At 40.7% G+C, this 17721-nt stretch overlaps 1 protein-coding gene across 1 annotated transcript in view; it reads right to left on the bottom strand.

Annotated features, from left to right (window-relative positions):
* Nucleotides 1-4278: 4278 nt before the first annotated feature.
* The window catches only part of LOC138350220 (zinc finger protein 724-like), a 38579-nt gene continuing 25136 nt past the window's right edge, over nucleotides 4279-17721 (bottom strand). The window contains exon 3 of the mRNA XM_069300569.1: nucleotides 4279-5063. Within this exon, the coding sequence (XP_069156670.1) occupies nucleotides 4279-5063 (785 nt within the window). The remainder of the gene's footprint in view (nucleotides 5064-17721) is intronic.

Here is a 17721-nt window from a genome sequence, read left to right as displayed (position 1 = left end):
TACTGGTTGATGGGAGGCTGTACTGGTTGATGGGAGGATGTACAGGTTGATGGGAGGCTGTACAGGTTGATGGGAGGCTGTACAGGTTGATGGGAGGCTGTACTGGTTGGGTGGCGGGCTGTACTGGTTGGGTGGCGGGCTGTACTGGTTGATGGGAGGCTGTACTGGTTGATGGGAGGCTGTACTGGTTGATGGGAGGCTGTACTGGTTGATGGGAGGCTGTACAGGTTGATGGGAGGCTGTACTGGTTGATGGGATGTTGTACTGGTTGATGGGAGGCTGTACTGGTTGATGGGAGGCTGTACTGGTTGATGGGAGGCTGTACTGGTTGATGGGAGGCTGTACAGGTTGATGGGAGGCTGTACAGGTTGATGGGAGGCTGTACAGGTTGATGGGAGGCTGTACAGGTTGATGGGAGGCTGTACTGATTGATGGGAGGCTGTACAGGTTGATGGGAGGCTGTACAGGTTGATGGGAGGCTGTACAGGTTGATGGGAGGCTGTACAGGTTGATGGGAGGCTGTACAGGTTGATGGGAGGCTGTACTAGTTGATGGGAGGCTGTACTGGTTGATGGGAGGCTGTACTGGGTGATGATAACGAGAACAATATCTCCAACCTTTATGAATTGTTCCTTTGCACGTTGGTCATGAGCAATTTTCATTTTGCCCTTGGCTAGTGCATCCTTCTGAGCGAGACGTTTATCCGTTACCTCGGCTGGCATGACGGGTAGTGCGATTCTCATAGGACGTCCAAATAAAAGTTCACCAGGCGACTTGCCCAGTGTTCCATGTGGTGTTGCACGGTAGTTCCTGAGAAAAGCATACATAGCTTGTTTCCAGGTTCGTCCTTCGGCATGAGCACAGCGTACCGCTTTCATGAGAGGTTGCACGAATCTCTCAACTTCTCCATTTGCTTGAGGATGTAGTGGCATCACACGGCGGTGTTTGAATCCGATATGCTCAGCAAAGTTGACGAAGTCTTGTCCATTGAATGGCGGTACATTGTCCGTCTTGACAATTTCAGGAATGCCAAAATTTGAAAAGGTCTTGTCGAGTTTCGGGATGACAGCCTTTGCAGATGTGGAAGTGATGATTTCTACTTCTGGATAACGTGAGTGATCATCAATGACTACCATCAAGTACTCTCCAGTTGGTAGCGTTCCGCAGAAGTCCATCGATACTTCCGTCCATGGTGCAGCAGGTAGTGGTGAAGGTTGTAGAGGTGTTGATCTTGAAGTATCCACTGCAGCTTGGCAAGGGACACAGGCATCATGCATGTCCTTTGCTTGACGATCAATGCCAGGAAACCACACCTTTTCTCGTAGCAGCTGTTTGGTCCTAACAAGACCTTGGTGTCCATGATTTGCAAGCTTCAGAGCACGTTGCTGGAGAACAGCTGGAATGACAATACGAGTACCTCGCAGCACAGTGTCGCGTTGTTGCGTAACACTTAATTCTGTCTGGATGCGTTTAAGTCCTTTGAACGCATCTTGGTCAACTCCTGAGGGTGGGATGCGTGGAAACTTTTTCTTAGTCAATGCATCCACTGTTGCTTGCAGAGTTGGGTCCTCTAGGGTTGCAGTACGGATTTCATCAAGAGTGAGAGCCTTAGGGACTGCATCACAGGTTACAGAGTGTACATATTCTTCGGCAACTTGCTGATGCTTGGTGATGGTGAAACTGTTGGCAGGATGTCGACTGATGTAATCAGCGGGATTGCCTGCACCCGGCTTGTATTTCACTGTAAAGTTGTATGGTTGCAGACGAAGAGCCCATCTCTCAATGCGAGCTGGTGGTTTGGACTTTGGATTATTGAAGATGGTCTCCAACTGTTTGTGGTCTGTGACTATCGTGGTGAAGGGTGCACCAAGCAGATACACATTGAAGTGTTCACAGCCCCATACAAGAGCAAGAGCTTCCTTCTCTGTCTGACTGTATCGTTGCTCAACATCTGTGAGAGAACGGCTGGCGTAGGCAATTACTACTTTGGAATCTGGTTGACCAGGTTTGTGTTGGGCTAAAACAGCACCTAAACCAACAGGACTAGCATCCACCGTTAACTCAGTGTCCATTGATGGATCAAAGTATGCAGCAGTCGCATTCTCTACTAGTGCATCTTTCACAGCATCAAATGCATTTTGCTCGATATCTCTGCAGTACCATGATGCATTTTTCTTCAGCTTCTTCTTCATGTGTGGTGGTGGTGGTCTGTATGTGTGGTGGTGGTGGTCTGTATGTGTGGTGGTGGTGGTCTGTATGTGTGGTGGTGGTGGATCTGTATGTGTTGTGGTGGGCCTGTATGTGAGGTGGTGAAGGCCTGTATGTGAGGTGGTGGGGGTGGTCTGTATGTGTGGTGGTTGAGGCCTGTATGTGTGGTAGTGGAGGTCTGTATGTGTGGTGGTGGAGGTCTGTATGTGTGGTGGTGGTGGTCTGTATGTGTGGTGGTGGAGGTCTGTATGTGTGGTGGTGGTCTGTATGTGTGGTGGTGAAGGTCTGTATGTGTGGTGGTGGAGGTCTGTATGTGTGGTGGTGGTGGGTCTGTATGTGTGGTGGTGGAGGCCTGTATGTGTGGTAGTGGAGGTCTGTATGTGTGGTAATGGAGGTCTGTATGTGTGGTGGTGGAGGCCTGTATGTGTGGTGGTGGGTCTGTATGTGTGGTGGTGGTGGGTGTGTTTACTAGTTGTTTACTAGTTGTGTTTTTGCGGGGGTTGAGCTTTGCTCTTTCGGCCCGCCTCTCAACTGTCAATCAACTGTTTACTACTTTTTTTTTCTCCCCACACCCCACACACACCCCAGGAAGCAGCCCGTGACAGCTGACTAACTCCCAGGTACCTATTTACTACTAGGTAACAGGGGCACTTAGGGTGAAAGAAACTTTGCCCATTTGTTTCTGCCTCGTGTGGGAATCGAACCCGCGCCACAGAATTACGAGTCCTGCGCGCTATCCACCAGGCTACGAGGCCCCGAAATGTGTGTATGTGTGGTGGTGGTGGGTGTGTATGTGTGGTGGTGGTGGGTCTGTATGTGTGGTGGTGGTGGGTCTGTATGTGTGGTGGTGGGTCTGTATGTGTTGTGGTGGGTCTGTATGTGTGGTGGTGGAGGCCTGTATGTGTGGTGGTGGTGGATCTGTATGTGTTGTGGTGGGCCTGTATGTGAGGTGGTGAAGGTCTGTATGTGTGGTGGTATATATATATATATATATATATATATATATATATATATATATATATATATATATATATATATATATATATATATATATGTGAAATAAGATTGTGCTGTGGTTTGTACTGAGTACTGTTTGTGTGTGAAATAAGATTGTACTGTGCTGTGGTTTGTACTGAGTACTGTGGTTTTTGACAGAACTGTTACTAGTATGTTATGAATGCTTACTAGGAATTGGATATGATTGGCCACAGTAAACAATTTGTTCACTTAGATATATAGATATTGGCTGTTAGCCAATATCTAATTATTCCAATGCAAATGAAGAAGTTTCTTATGTATACTGGAATAATATGGATGATCTAGTTTGAAAAGTATAAAATCACTAGAAGGTGAAGGGACGACGACATTTCGGTCCGTCCTGGACCATTCTCAAGTCGATTGTGACGAACTACTTCAGCCACATTATTGTGACTAATTCTTTTGACCATGTGGTGGTACAGTTGACAAAGGCGCTTCTGGGAACATCCCGTGTGTAGGTTCAAATCCCTATTACGGCCATTGTAGATTTGTTCATTATACTGATTAGTTAGTTTAGGATATGATTTCATTACAGGATTAAAATCACAATATTTATTCTTGTAAATATTGTAAATAAAATATTCTTGTAAATAAATAGATATACATTTAAACCATATGTCCTTTTTATTTTTCATTTATTTATATACTAGTGCAAGAAGGTGCATTGGGTTTGTGAGTATATAACATTGATGTTTTTAACATCACTAACACAACATTTCGGACAGGTCCTTAATCTAACAAATAATTATAAGTTAATAATATGTACCAAATCTGAATAATAATAGTTACATTGTATTACATTTTTAAGAATATTAATAGGCAAATTGTAGTAAAATAGGCAAATTGCAGTAAATTTGAAAGTTTATTAACAGGAACATTGTAGCCTAATTTTGAGATTAGGCTCTCACTATTTATACAATATTTTAAAATTCTCACACACCGATCACAGTTGTATGCAGCTGAATGTGTTTGTTCATATTTCCAAGCTGAGTGTATCTATCCCCACAGTGTGGGCACATGTAAGGTTTGTCATCAAATCATATGAACCACCATGTGGTCCTTCAGATAGTCCGGTCTGCTGAATAGTTTATCACACACATGACACATGTGAGGTCTCGTACCATTATGTCCCATCATGTGATCATTCAAGTTGCCAAGTCGGCAGAATCTTTTCCCGCAGTGCTTGCACAGGAAGTGTTTATCACCACTGTGGGCCATCAGGTGCTGCTGCAAATAATCATTTCGAAGGAACTTTTTCCCACACTCTTCAAACACGTGAGATTTAACGCCAGTATGGACGAGCATGTGCCTGTTTAAGCCACTGCGGTCGCTGAAGGTTTTCCCACACTGGTAACATGACGGCCTATCTGCCACCATTTGCTTCTTCAGTAGTGTAGATCTTTCCCCGGACTCTGGACACGCTTCTAACTTCTCACCAGTATGCCCCAGCCTGCCTTGTTCCACAGTCTTAAGTAGTGGAAATTCTTGGCCAGACTTGGGAAATACTTCTGACTTCTCACCAGGATACCGGTCACATAACGTAGGCTTCACACCACTACGTACCGCCCTCCGTTTCTTCGGTAGTGGAGATCCTTCCCCATACTTGGGACTCTCTTCTGACTTCTCACCACTATGTACAGCCTTTCGTCTCCTCAGTACTGTAGATCCTTCCCCATACTTGGGACTCACTTCTGACTTCTCACCACTATGTACAGCCCTTCGTCTCCTCAGTACTGTAGATCCTTCCCCATACTTGGGACTCACTTCTGACTTCTCACCACTATGTACAGCCCTTGGTCTCCTCAGTACCGTAGATCCTGCCCCATACTTGGGACTCACTTCTAACTTCTCACCAGTCTTCCACAGGCTTCAGTAGTGTAAATTCTTGCCCAGACTCCTTGGGACACACTGCTGACGTCTCACCAATGTACCGCAGCATTCTGGCGCCTTGTTCCTCAGTCTCCTCATGCAGAGGATGAGTCGTGACAGACACATGACTCTGGACACGCTTCTAACTTCTCACCAGTATGCCCCAGCCTGCCTTGTTCCACAGTCTTAAGTAGTGGAAATTCTTGGAAATTCTAAGAAATTCTAGATCTTGGAAGGATCTACTTACTCTTTCGAAAGATTGTCAAGTTGAGTGAATGTGTCAATAACGTCTTCGTAATCTTTATAAGAGGTACTCATAATTGTGTTCACAACAACGACTAAATATTTATCTATAATGTGGAGTGGTGTCTAGTGTTCGAACAGTAACTAGAACATGCAACTTTCTCCCAGAAGTAAATTATAAGGCCGAATAATCTTCAAGAGAACAGAGAATGGTGCAGATTGGTTAATGAATGATTTCCTTGATGTTCAGTTATATATATGTGTCGGGGTCCACGTACCCTCACCTCACCAATATGTAGAGAGGTGAGGTGGAAGTGCTTGATCCCAACACAGGCGGGTCATGGATGAAGGAGCTGTTTGATTACTTAACACAAGATATTAATACTAAAGAAACTACAGAAGGCTTATTCGGTCAGGTGAAGTCACAGTGAGAGGTTGTGTTAACCGGAGCTCCTGAGTGTTGTTATATTATCATAGCAATATGGAAGTTGTAGTGAAGGACCTGGTGACTCTAGTGGGAGCCCTGAGGACAGAGTTGGACTCTCTGCGGGAGGAGGTGCGTCAGCTTAAAAAACAACGAGAAGTAACGAAGGAGGAGACCAGCAGTAAAGGGACCTCGTCTTGGAGAGTTGCGAAAGACAGGGGCCTTAAGAAGACTTTGATAAAGCCGCCTTCAAACGCCATAGCAACTTCAAATTCATTTGACGTTTTGGAGGACGAGTGCTGTGGAGAGACTGTGGATCGCGCAAAAGGGAAAGCAACGAAGAGAAAGGAAGCGCAGGCCCCTCAGAAAGTAAAGGAAGTACCTAAGCAAACATTAGTTGTGGGAGATTCCCAGATAAGGTATTTGGATAGAACGTTTTGTGCTAGAGATAGGGGGAACAGGTTAAGGGTTTGCTATCCCGGAGCTGGCATTGGTGATATTATAAACAACATGAATGATATTATGGCTGGTAATGGGAACAATCCCAATATTTGCATTAGCGTGGGAGGAAATGATGTTGGTCGAGTCAGGAGTGAGGAACTGATTCAGAGGTATAAAACAGCCATAGAGTTAGTTAGGAGCAAGGGAGGAATCCCGATCATATGTGGCATTCTTCCAAGAAAGGGAGTGGGAAATGAATGGATATCGAGGGCACTTGGTGTCAATTGCCGGCTGGAAAGATATTGCAAATCAAATGCAATATCTTTCATAGACAACTGGGAACACTTCTATGGAAGAAATGAAATGTATGCTCGTGATGGGGTGCATCTATCGAGAGCTGGGGTTGTCGCTGTTGCGAACTCGCTAGAAGAAGTGGTTAGAGGTGTTTGTTTGGGTTTAAACTGTTAGTAGATAGAGGTATGGGAATTGATTTGGAGGAAGGAGGTAATAAAAGTAAGTGTTTGTGGGAGAAAGGAATTGGCAAAACGATCAGGGAAAGAGAAGGTCCGCAAAATAACAATTCACTTAGGGTATATTACACTAACAGTAGAAGTCTAAGAAATAAAATTAACGAATTAAATGCTCTTGTCTGCACAGAAAAAAATAGATATTATTGCACTTACCGAAACGTGGATGAATGTAGAAAATAGAGAACTATTAGCTGAATATCAAATATATGGATTTAAACTATTTCACACAGATAGATATATTAGACGAGGAGGTGGAGTAGCCATATATGTTAGGGACAATTTGAAATGTAGTCTCAAAGAGGGAATCAAAACAGAGCCACACACAGAAACTATTTGGATTGAATTAAACGAAAAAGCTAATAATATTATAATAGGAGTAATATATAGGCCACCAAATTTAGACAGAATGGAAGCAAAGCATCTATGGGATGAAATATCTAGAGCATCTAGATCTAACAGTATTTATGTCATGGGTGACTTTAATTTTAGCGGAATAAACTGGTTGAACAAAACAGGGAATAGTGAAGCAGAAGATTTTCTAGAATTAATTGACGATTGCTTTCTTACGCAACACATTAAGGAACCAACACGGGAAAATAATATTTTAGATTTAGTGTTAACTAACAGGGAAACGCAAATTAATGACATCGAAATAGGGAGTGAGCTAGGGAGCAGTGATCACAAAGAAATCAGATTTAGCATAGAATGGAATAGACCAGTAGGAGAAAATTCTGTTAAAGTGCCAGATTTTCGAAAAGCTGATTTTAATAGCCTAAGAAATTTTTTGGGTCAAATTGATTGGAAAGGCTTGGGTATGGGGTGTGGGCCGGTCTTGGAGCGAGACATGAACCCAGCGATAGGTGACTTAAATGGGGATTTCGATGTGGATTCAATATATAACTTATTTAAGAATATTCTAAACAAAGCACAGGAACGTAGTATACCATACAAATTGAATAGATCGTATACTAATGACCCAAAGTGGATAACAAAGAATTTGAAGAACCTTATAGGTAAAAAGAGAGCTTGGTACAAAAGGATTAAAAATGGGGAGGACACTTTAGAACAGGAATTCGTACAACTGGTTAGAAATGTTAAAAAAGAGATTAGGAAAGCAAAAAGAAACTATGAAGTTCGCATAGCAGGGCAAGCAAAGACAAATCCTAAAGGGTTTTTTCAGTTATATCGTACTAAGACTAGGGAAAGGATAGGTCCATTAAAAACTGAGACAGGTCAAATAACAGATAGTGATGAAGAGATGAGTAGTATTTTTAATAAATATTTTGTATCTGTATTTACTAAAGAGGAACTTAACAATATGCCTTCAGCCGAACAAGTCTATGTGGGTGGGGACGAGGACAGGTTGACGAGTTTAGCAGTTACCAGGGAGGATGTTCTTAAACAAATAGTAAAACTCAAACCAAACAAATCCCCAGGGCCGGATGAAGTGTTTGCTAGGGTGCTTAAAGAATGCAAAGAGGAGCTTTGTGACCCACTGTCAACCATATTTAATAAATCAATAGAGTCAGGCAGAGTGCCAGAGTTTTGGAAAGTTGCTAATGTGATACCAGTTTTTAAGAAAGGAGATAGATCACTTGCGTCTAACTATCGACCAATTAGCCTAACGTCTATTGTGGGAAAGTTACTCGAATCTATAATAGCAAATAAAATTCGTCTTCATCTTGAAAAACATAAATTAATAATTGAGTCGCAACATGGTTTTATAAATGGCCGTTCATGTTTAACAAATTTGTTATCTTTTTATTCTAGCATTGTTGAGGCAGTTGATAGTGGTAAGGATTGCGATGTTGTATACCTTGACTTTAGCAAAGCTTTTGATACAGTGCCACATGAAAGACTGATTAAAAAAATAGAGTCTCATGGTATTGGGGGTGCTGTATTAAGCTGGATTAGGGCATGGCTATACCAAAGGAAACAGAGAGTTAGTATAAATGGAATCAAGTCAGAGTGGGAAAATGTTGTAAGTGGAGTGCCTCAAGGCTCTGTCCTGGGCCCTCTGTTGTTTATAATATATATAAATGATTTAGATTCAGGTTTGAGTAGCAACATTTGCAAATTTGCCGATGATACGAAAATCGGTAGGGAAATTAATTCGGAGGAGGACTCACTATCACTTCAAGTTGATCTAGATAGGGTTTTGAAATGGTCAAAGGATTGGCAGATGCAGTTTAATGCTGATAAATGTAAAGTTCTGAGGTTAGGTAATGATGATAGAGTTACAAGATACGAGCTAGATGGTGTTGTGATTGCGAAGTCGGATTGCGAAAGGGATCTGGGAGTTATGATTAGTAAGAATTTAAAACAAAAGGATCAATGCATAAATGTTCGTAATAAGGCAAATCGGACACTTGGATTTATTAATCGCAGCGTTAGTAACAAGACACCTGGTGTGGTTCTCAAGCTATATCTTGCTCTAGTTAGGCCCCATTTAGATTATGCAGTTCAGTTTTGGTCGCCATATTATAGAATGGATATAAATTCACTTGAACGTGTCCAGCGTAGGATGACTAAGTTAATTCCCCAAATTAGAAATCTTTCATATGAAGAAAGATTAACAAAGCTTAAGTTGCATTCACTGGAAAGGCGAAGAGTTAGGGGTGACATGATAGAGGTTTACAAGTGGATGAATGGACATAACCGGGGGGATATTAATAGGGTATTAAAAGTATCAACACAGGACAGAACACGAAACAATGGATATAAATTGGATAAGTTTAGATTTAGGAAAGACTTGGGTAAATACTGGTTCAGTAACAGGGTTGTTGATTTGTGGAACCAATTGCCGCGTAACATTGTGGAGGTGGGGTCCCTCGATTGTTTCAAGCACGGGTTGGACAAGTATATGAGTGGGGTTGGGTGGTTATAGAATACATAAGAACATAAGAACATAAGAACAAAGGCAACTGCAGAAGGCCTATTGGCCCATACGAGGCAGCTCCTATTCTATAACCACCCAATCCCACTCATATACTTGTCCAACCCGTGCTTGAAACAATCGAGGGACCCCACCTCCACAATGTTACGCGGCAATTGGTTCCACAAATCAACAACCCTGTTACTGAACCAGTATTTACCCAAGTCTTTCCTAAATCTAAACTTATCCAATTTATACCCATTGTTTCGTGTTCTGTCCTGTGTTGATACTTTTAATACCCTATTAATATCCCCCCGGTTATGTCCATTCATCCACTTGTAAACCTCTATCATGTCACCCCTAACTCTTCGCCTTTCCAGTGAATGCAACTTAAGCTTTGTTAATCTTTCTTCATATGAAAGATTTCTAATTTGGGGAATTAACTTAGTCATCCTACGCTGGACACGTTCAAGTGAATTTATATCCATTCTATAATATGGCGACCAAAACTGAACTGCATAATCTAAATGGGGCCTAACTAGAGCAAGATATAGCTTGAGAACCACACCAGGTGTCTTGTTACTAACGCTGCGATTAATAAATCCAAGTGTCCGATTTGCCTTATTACGAACATTTATGCATTGATCCTTTTGTTTTAAATTCTTACTAATCATAACTCCCAGATCCCTTTCGCAATCCGACTTCGCAATCACAACACCATCTAGCTCGTATCTTGTAACTCTATCATCATTACCTAACCTCAGAACTTTACATTTATCAGCATTAAACTGCATCCGCCAATCCTTTGACCATTTCAAAACCCTATCTAGATCAACTTGAAGTGATAGTGAGTCCTCCTCCGAATTAATTTCCCTACCGATTTTCGTATCATCGGCAAATTTGCAAATGTTGCTACTCAAACCTGAATCTAAATCATTTATATATATTATAAACAACAGAGGTCCCAGGACAGAGCCTTGAGGCACTCCACTTACAACATTTTCCCACTCTGACTTGATTCCATTTATACTAACTCTCTGTTTCCTTTGGTATAGCCATGCCCTAATCCAGCTTAATATAGCACCCCCAATACCATGAGACTCTATTTTTTTAATCAGTCTTTCATGTGGCACTGTATCAAAAGCTTTGCTAAAGTCAAGGTATACAACATCGCAATCCTTACCACTATCAACTGCCTCAACAATGCTAGAATAAAAAGATAACAAATTTGTTAAACATGAACGGCCATTTATAAAACCATGTTGCGACTCAATTATTAATTTATGTTTTTCAAGATGAAGACGAATTTTATTTGCTATTATAGATTCGAGCAACTTTCCCACAATGGACGTTAGGCTAATTGGTCGATAGTTAGACGCAAGTGATCTATCTCCTTTCTTAAAAACTGGTATCACATTAGCAACTTTCCAAAACTCTGGCACTCTGCCTGACTCTATTGATTTATTAAATATGGTTGACAGTGGGTCACAAAGCTCCTCTTTGCATTCTTTAAGCACCCTAGCAAACACTTCATCCGGCCCTGGGGATTTGTTTGGTTTGAGTTTTACTATTTGTTTAAGAACATCCTCCCTGGTAACTGCTAAACTCGTCAACCTGTCCTCGTCCCCACCCACATAGACTTGTTCGGCTGAAGGCATATTGTTAAGTTCCTCTTTAGTAAATACAGATACAAAATATTTATTAAAAATACTACTCATCTCTTCATCACTATCTGTTATTTGACCTGTCTCAGTTTTTAATGGACCTATCCTTTCCCTAGTCTTAGTACGATATAACTGAAAAAACCCTTTAGGATTTGTCTTTGCTTGCCCTGCTATGCGAACTTCATAGTTTCTTTTTGCTTTCCTTATCTCTTTTTTAACATTTCTAACCAGTTGTACGAATTCCTGTTCTAAAGTGACCTCCCCATTTTTAATCCTTTTGTACCAAGCTCTCTTTTTACCTATAAGGTTCTTCAAATTCTTTGTTATCCACTTTGGGTCATTAGTATTCGATCTATTCAATTTGTATGGTATACTACGTTCCTGTGCTTTGTTTAGAATATTCTTAAATAAGTTAATCTTTAGTTAAGTTAAATAAGTTAAGGTGGGGTCCCTCGATTGTTTTAAACGTGAGTTGGACATGTATATAAGTGGGATTGAGTGGTTATAAATAGGAGCTGCCTCGTATGGGCCAATAGGCCTTCTGCAGTTACCTTTGTTCTTATGTTCTTATTGGCCCATAGGAGGCAGCTCCTATTTATAACCACTCAATCCCACTTATATACATGTCCAACTCACGTTTAAAACAATCGAGGGACCCCACCTCCACCACGTTACTCGGTAATTGGCTCCTAATTCTTCGCCGTTCCAGTGAATGCAATTTAAGCTTTGTTAATCTTTCTTCATATGGAAGATTTCTAGTTTGGGGAATTAACTTTGTCATCCTACGCTTTACACGTTTAAGTGAATTTGTATCCATTCTATAGTACAGCGACCAAAACTGAACTGATTAACAAAGATTAACAAAGCTTAAATTGCATTCACTGGAAAGGCGAAGAGTTAGGGGGTGACATGATAGAGGTTTACAAGTGAATGAATGTACATAACAAAGGGGGATATTAATGGAGTATTAAAAGTATCAACACAAGACAGAACACGAAACAATGAGGTATAAATTGGATAAATTTAGATTTAGGAAAGACGCGTAAATGCAGGCGATGAGTCACAATAACGTGGCTGAAGTATATTGACCAGACCACACACTAGAAGGTGAAGGGACGACGACGTTTCGGTCCGTCCTGGACCATTCTCAAGTCGATCGATTAGGGAATCGTCCAGGACGGACTGAAACGTCGTCATCCCTTTTTCTAGTGTGTGGTCTGGTCAACTTAGGTAAATACTGGTTCGGTAACAGGGTTGTTGATATGTGGAATCAATTACCGCGTAAGAACATAAGAACATAAGAACAAAGGTAACTGCAGAAGGCCCATTGGCCCACACGAGGCAGCTCCTATTCTATAACCACCCAATCCCACTCATATACTTGTCCAACCCGTGCTTGAAACAATCGAGGGACCCCACCTCCACAATGTTACGCGGCAATTGGTTCCACAAATCAACAACCCTGTTACTGAACCAGTATTTACCCAAGTCTTTCCTAAATCTAAACTTATCCAATTTATATCCATTGTTTCGTGTTCTGTCCTGTGTTGATACTTTTAATACCCTATTAATATCCCCCCGGTTATGTCCATTCATCCACTTGTAAACCTCTATCATGTCACCCCTAACTCTTCGCCTTTCCAGTGAATGCAACTTAAGCTTTGTTAATCTTTCTTCATATGAAAGATTTCTAATTTGGGGAATTAACTTAGTCATCCTACGCTGGACACGTTCAAGTGAATTTATATCCATTCTATAATATGGCGACCAAAACTGAACTGCATAATCTAAATGGGGCCTAACTAGAGCAAGATATAGCTTGAGAACCACACCAGGTGTCTTGTTACTAACGCTGCGATTAATAAATCCAAGTGTCCGATTTGCCTTATTACGAACATTTATGCATTGATCCTTTTGTTTTAAATTCTTACTAATCATAACTCCCAGATCCCTTTCGCAATCCGACTTCGCAATCACAACACCATCTAGCTCGTATCTTGTAACTCTATCATCATTACCTAACCTCAGAACTTTACATTTATCAGCATTAAACTGCATCTGCCAATCCTTTGACCATTTCAAAACCCTATCTAGATCAACTTGAAGTGATAGTGAGTCCTCCTCCGAATTAATTTCCCTACCGATTTTCGTATCATCGGCAAATTTGCAAATGTTGCTACTCAAACCTGAATCTAAATCATTTATATATATTATAAACAACAGAGGTCCCAGGACAGAGCCTTGAGGCACTCCACTTACAACATTTTCCCACTCTGACTTGATTCCATTTATACTAACTCTCTGTTTCCTTTGGTATAGCCATGCCCTAATCCAGCTTAATATAGCACCCCCAATACCATGAGACTCTATTTTTTTAATCAGTCTTTCATGTGGCACTGTATCAAAAGCTTTGCTAAAGTCAAGGTATACAACATCGCAATCCTTACCACTATCAACTGCCTCAACAATGCTAGAATAAAAAGATAACAAATTTGTTAAACATGAACGGCCATTTATAAAACCATGTTGCGACTCAATTATTAATTTATGTTTTTCAAGATGAAGACGAATTTTATTTGCTATTATAGATTCGAGTAACTTTCCCACAATAGACGTTAGGCTAATTGGTCGATAGTTAGACGCAAGTGATCTATCTCCTTTCTTAAAAACTGGTATCACATTAGCAACTTTCCAAAACTCTGGCACTCTGCCTGACTCTATTGATTTATTAAATATGGTTGACAGTGGGTCACAAAGCTCCTCTTTGCATTCTTTAAGCACCCTGGCAAACACTTCATCCGGCCCTGGGGATTTGTTTGGTTTGAGTTTTACTATTTGTTTAAGAACATCCTCCCTGGTAACTGCTAAACTCGTCAACCTGTCCTCGTCCCCACCCACATAGACTTGTTCGGCTGAAGGCATATTGTTAAGTTCCTCTTTAGTAAATACAGATACAAAATATTTATTAAAAATACTACTCATCTCTTCATCACTATCTGTTATTTGACCTGTCTCAGTTTTTAATGGACCTATCCTTTCCCTAGTCTTAGTACGATATAAATGAAAAAACCCTTTAGGATTTGTCTTTGCTTGCCCTGCTATGCAAACTTCATAGTTTCTTTTTGCTTTCCTTATCTCTTTTTTAACATTTCTAACCAGTTGTACGAATTCCTGTTCTAAAGTGACCTCCCCATTTTTAATCCTTTTGTACCAAGCTCTCTTTTTACCTATAAGGTTCTTCAAATTCTTTGTTATCCACTTTGGGTCATTAGTATTCGATCTATTCAATTTGTATGGTATACTACGTTCCTGTGCTTTGTTTAGAATATTCTTAAATAAGTTATATATTGAATCCACATCGAAATCCCCATTTAAGTCACCTATCGCTGGGTTCATGTCTCGCTCCAAGACCGGCCCACACCCCATACCCAAGACTTTCCAATCAATTTGACCCAAAAAATTTCTTAGGCTATTAAAATCAGCTTTTCGAAAATCTGGCACTTTAACAGAACTTTCTCCTACTGGTCTATTCCATTCTATGCTAAATCTGATTTCTTTGTGATCACTGCTCCCTAGCTCACTCCCTATTTCGATGTCATTAATTTGCGTTTCCCTGTTAGTTAACACTAAATCTAAAATATTATTTTCCCGTGTTGGTTCCTTAATGTGTTGCGTAAGAAAGCAATCGTCAATTAATTCTAGAAAATCTTCTGCTTCACTATTCCCTGTTTTGTTCAACCAGTTTATTCCGCTAAAATTAAAGTCACCCATGACATAAATACTGTTAGATCTAGATGCTCTAGATATTTCATCCCATAGATGCTTTGCTTCCATTCTGTCTAAATTTGGTGGCCTATATATTACTCCTATTATAATATTATTAGCTTTTTCGTTTAATTCAATCCAAATAGTTTCTGTGTGTGGCTCTGTTTTGATTCCCTCTTTGAGACTACATTTCAAATTGTCCCTAACATATATGGCTACTCCACCTCCTCGTCTAATATATCTATCTGTGTGAAATAGTTTAAATCCATATATTTGATATTCAGCTAATAGTTCTCTATTTTCTACATTCATCCACGTTTCGGTAAGTGCAATAATATCTATTTTTTCTGTGCAGACAAGAGCATTTAATTCGTTAATTTTATTTCCTAGACTTCTACTGTTAGTGTAATATACCCTAAGTGAATTGTTATTTTGCGGACCTTCTTTTTCCCTGATCGTTTTGCCAATTCCTTTCGCCCACAAACACATACTTTTATTACCTCCTTCCTCCAAATCAATTCCCATACCTCTATCTACTAACAGTTTAAACCCAAACAAACACCTCTAACCACTTCTTCTAACGAGTTCGCAACAGCAACAACCCCAGCTCTCGATAGATGCACCCCATCACGAGCATACATTTCATTTCTTCCATAGAAGTGTTCCCAGTTGTCTATGAAAGATATTGCATTTGATTTGCAATATCTTTCCAGCCGGCAATTGACACCAAGTGCCCTCGATATCCATTCATTTCCCACTCCCTTTCTTGGAAGAATGCCACATATGATCGGGATTCCTCCCTTGCTCCTAACTAACTCTATGGCTGTTTTATACCTCTGAATCAGTTCCTCACTCCTAACTCGACCAACATCATTTCCTCCCACGCTAATGCAAATAATGGGATTGTTCCCATTACCAGCCATAATATCATTCATGTTGTTTATAATATCACCAATGCCAGCTCCGGGATAGCAAACCCTTAACCTGTTTCCCCTATCTCTAGCACAAAACGTTCTATCCAAATACCTTATCTGGGAATCTCCCACAACTAATGTTTGCTTAGGTACTTCCTTTACTTTCTGAGGGGCCTGCGCTTCCTTTCTCTTCGTTGCTTTCCCTTTTGCGCGATCCACAGTCTCTCCACAGCACTCGTCGTCCAAAACGTCAAATGAATTAGAGGTTGCTATGGCGTTTGAAGGCGGCTTTATCAAAGTCTTCTTAAGGCCCCTGTCTTTAACAACTCTCCAAGACGAGGTCCCTTTACTGCTGGTCTCCTCCTTCGTTACTTCTCGTTGTTCTTTCAGCTGACGCACCTCCTTCCGCAGAAAGTCCAACTCCGTCCTCAGGGCTCCCACTAGAGTCACCAGGTCCTTAACTACAACTTCCATATTGCAATGATAATATAACAGAATTAACTTAGTCATCCTACGCTGGACACGTTCAAGTGAATTTATATCCATTCTATAATATGGCGACCAAAACTGAACTGCATAATCTAAATGGGGCCTAACTAGAGCAAGATATAGCTTGAGAACCACACCAGGTGTCTTGTTACTAACGCTGCGATTAATAAATCCAAGTGTCCGATTTGCCTTATTACGAACATTTATGCATTGATCCTTTTGTTTTAAATTCTTACTAATCATAACTCCCAGATCCCTTTCGCAATCCGACTTCGCAATCACAACACCATCTAGCTCGTATCTTGTAACTCTATCATCATTACCTAACCTCAGAACTTTACATTTATCAGCATTAAACTGCATCTGCCAATCCTTTGACCATTTCAAAACCCTATCTAGATCAACTTGAAGTGATAGTGAGTCCTCCTCCGAATTAATTTCCCTACCGATTTTCGTATCATCGGCAAATTTGCAAATGTTGCTACTCAAACCTGAATCTAAATCATTTATATATATTATAAACAACAGAGGTCCCAGGACAGAGCCTTGAGGCACTCCACTTACAACATTTTCCCACTCTGACTTGATTCCATTTATACTAACTCTCTGTTTCCTTTGGTATAGCCATGCCCTAATCCAGCCTAATATAGCATCCCCAATACCATGAGACTATTTTTTTAATCAGTCTTTCATGTGGCACTGTATCAAAAGCTTTGCTAAAGTCAAGGTATACAACATCGCAATCCTTCCCACTATCAACTGCCTCAACAATGCTAGAATAAAAAGATAACAAATTTGTTAAACATGAACGGCCATTTATAAAACCATGTTTTTTTTTGGGGGTGCTATATTAAGCTGGATTAGGGCATGGCTATACCAAAGGAAACAGAGAGTTAGTATAAATGGAATCAAGTCAGAGTGGGAAAATGTTGTAAGTGGAGTGCCTCAAGGCTCTGTCCTGGGACCTCTGTTGTTTATAATATATATAAATGATTTAGATTCAGGTTTGAGTAGCTACATTTGCAAATTTGCCGATGATACGAAAATCGGTAGGGAAATTAATTCGGAGGAGGACACACTATCACTTCAAGTTGATCTAGATAGGGTTTTGAAATGGTCAAAGGATTGGCAGATGCAGTTTAATGCTGATAAATGTAAAGTTCTGAGGTTAGGTAATGATGATAGAGTTACAAGATACGAGCTAGATGGTGTTGTGATTGCGAAGTCGGATTGCGAAAGGGATCTGGGAGTTATGATTAGT

This window comes from Procambarus clarkii, chromosome 44 (genome assembly GCF_040958095.1).
Source record: "Procambarus clarkii isolate CNS0578487 chromosome 44, FALCON_Pclarkii_2.0, whole genome shotgun sequence".
NCBI lineage: Eukaryota > Metazoa > Arthropoda > Malacostraca > Decapoda > Cambaridae > Procambarus > Procambarus clarkii.
Note: the sequence above shows the minus strand (reverse complement) of the source record. Positions and strands in the feature narration are given on the sequence as shown.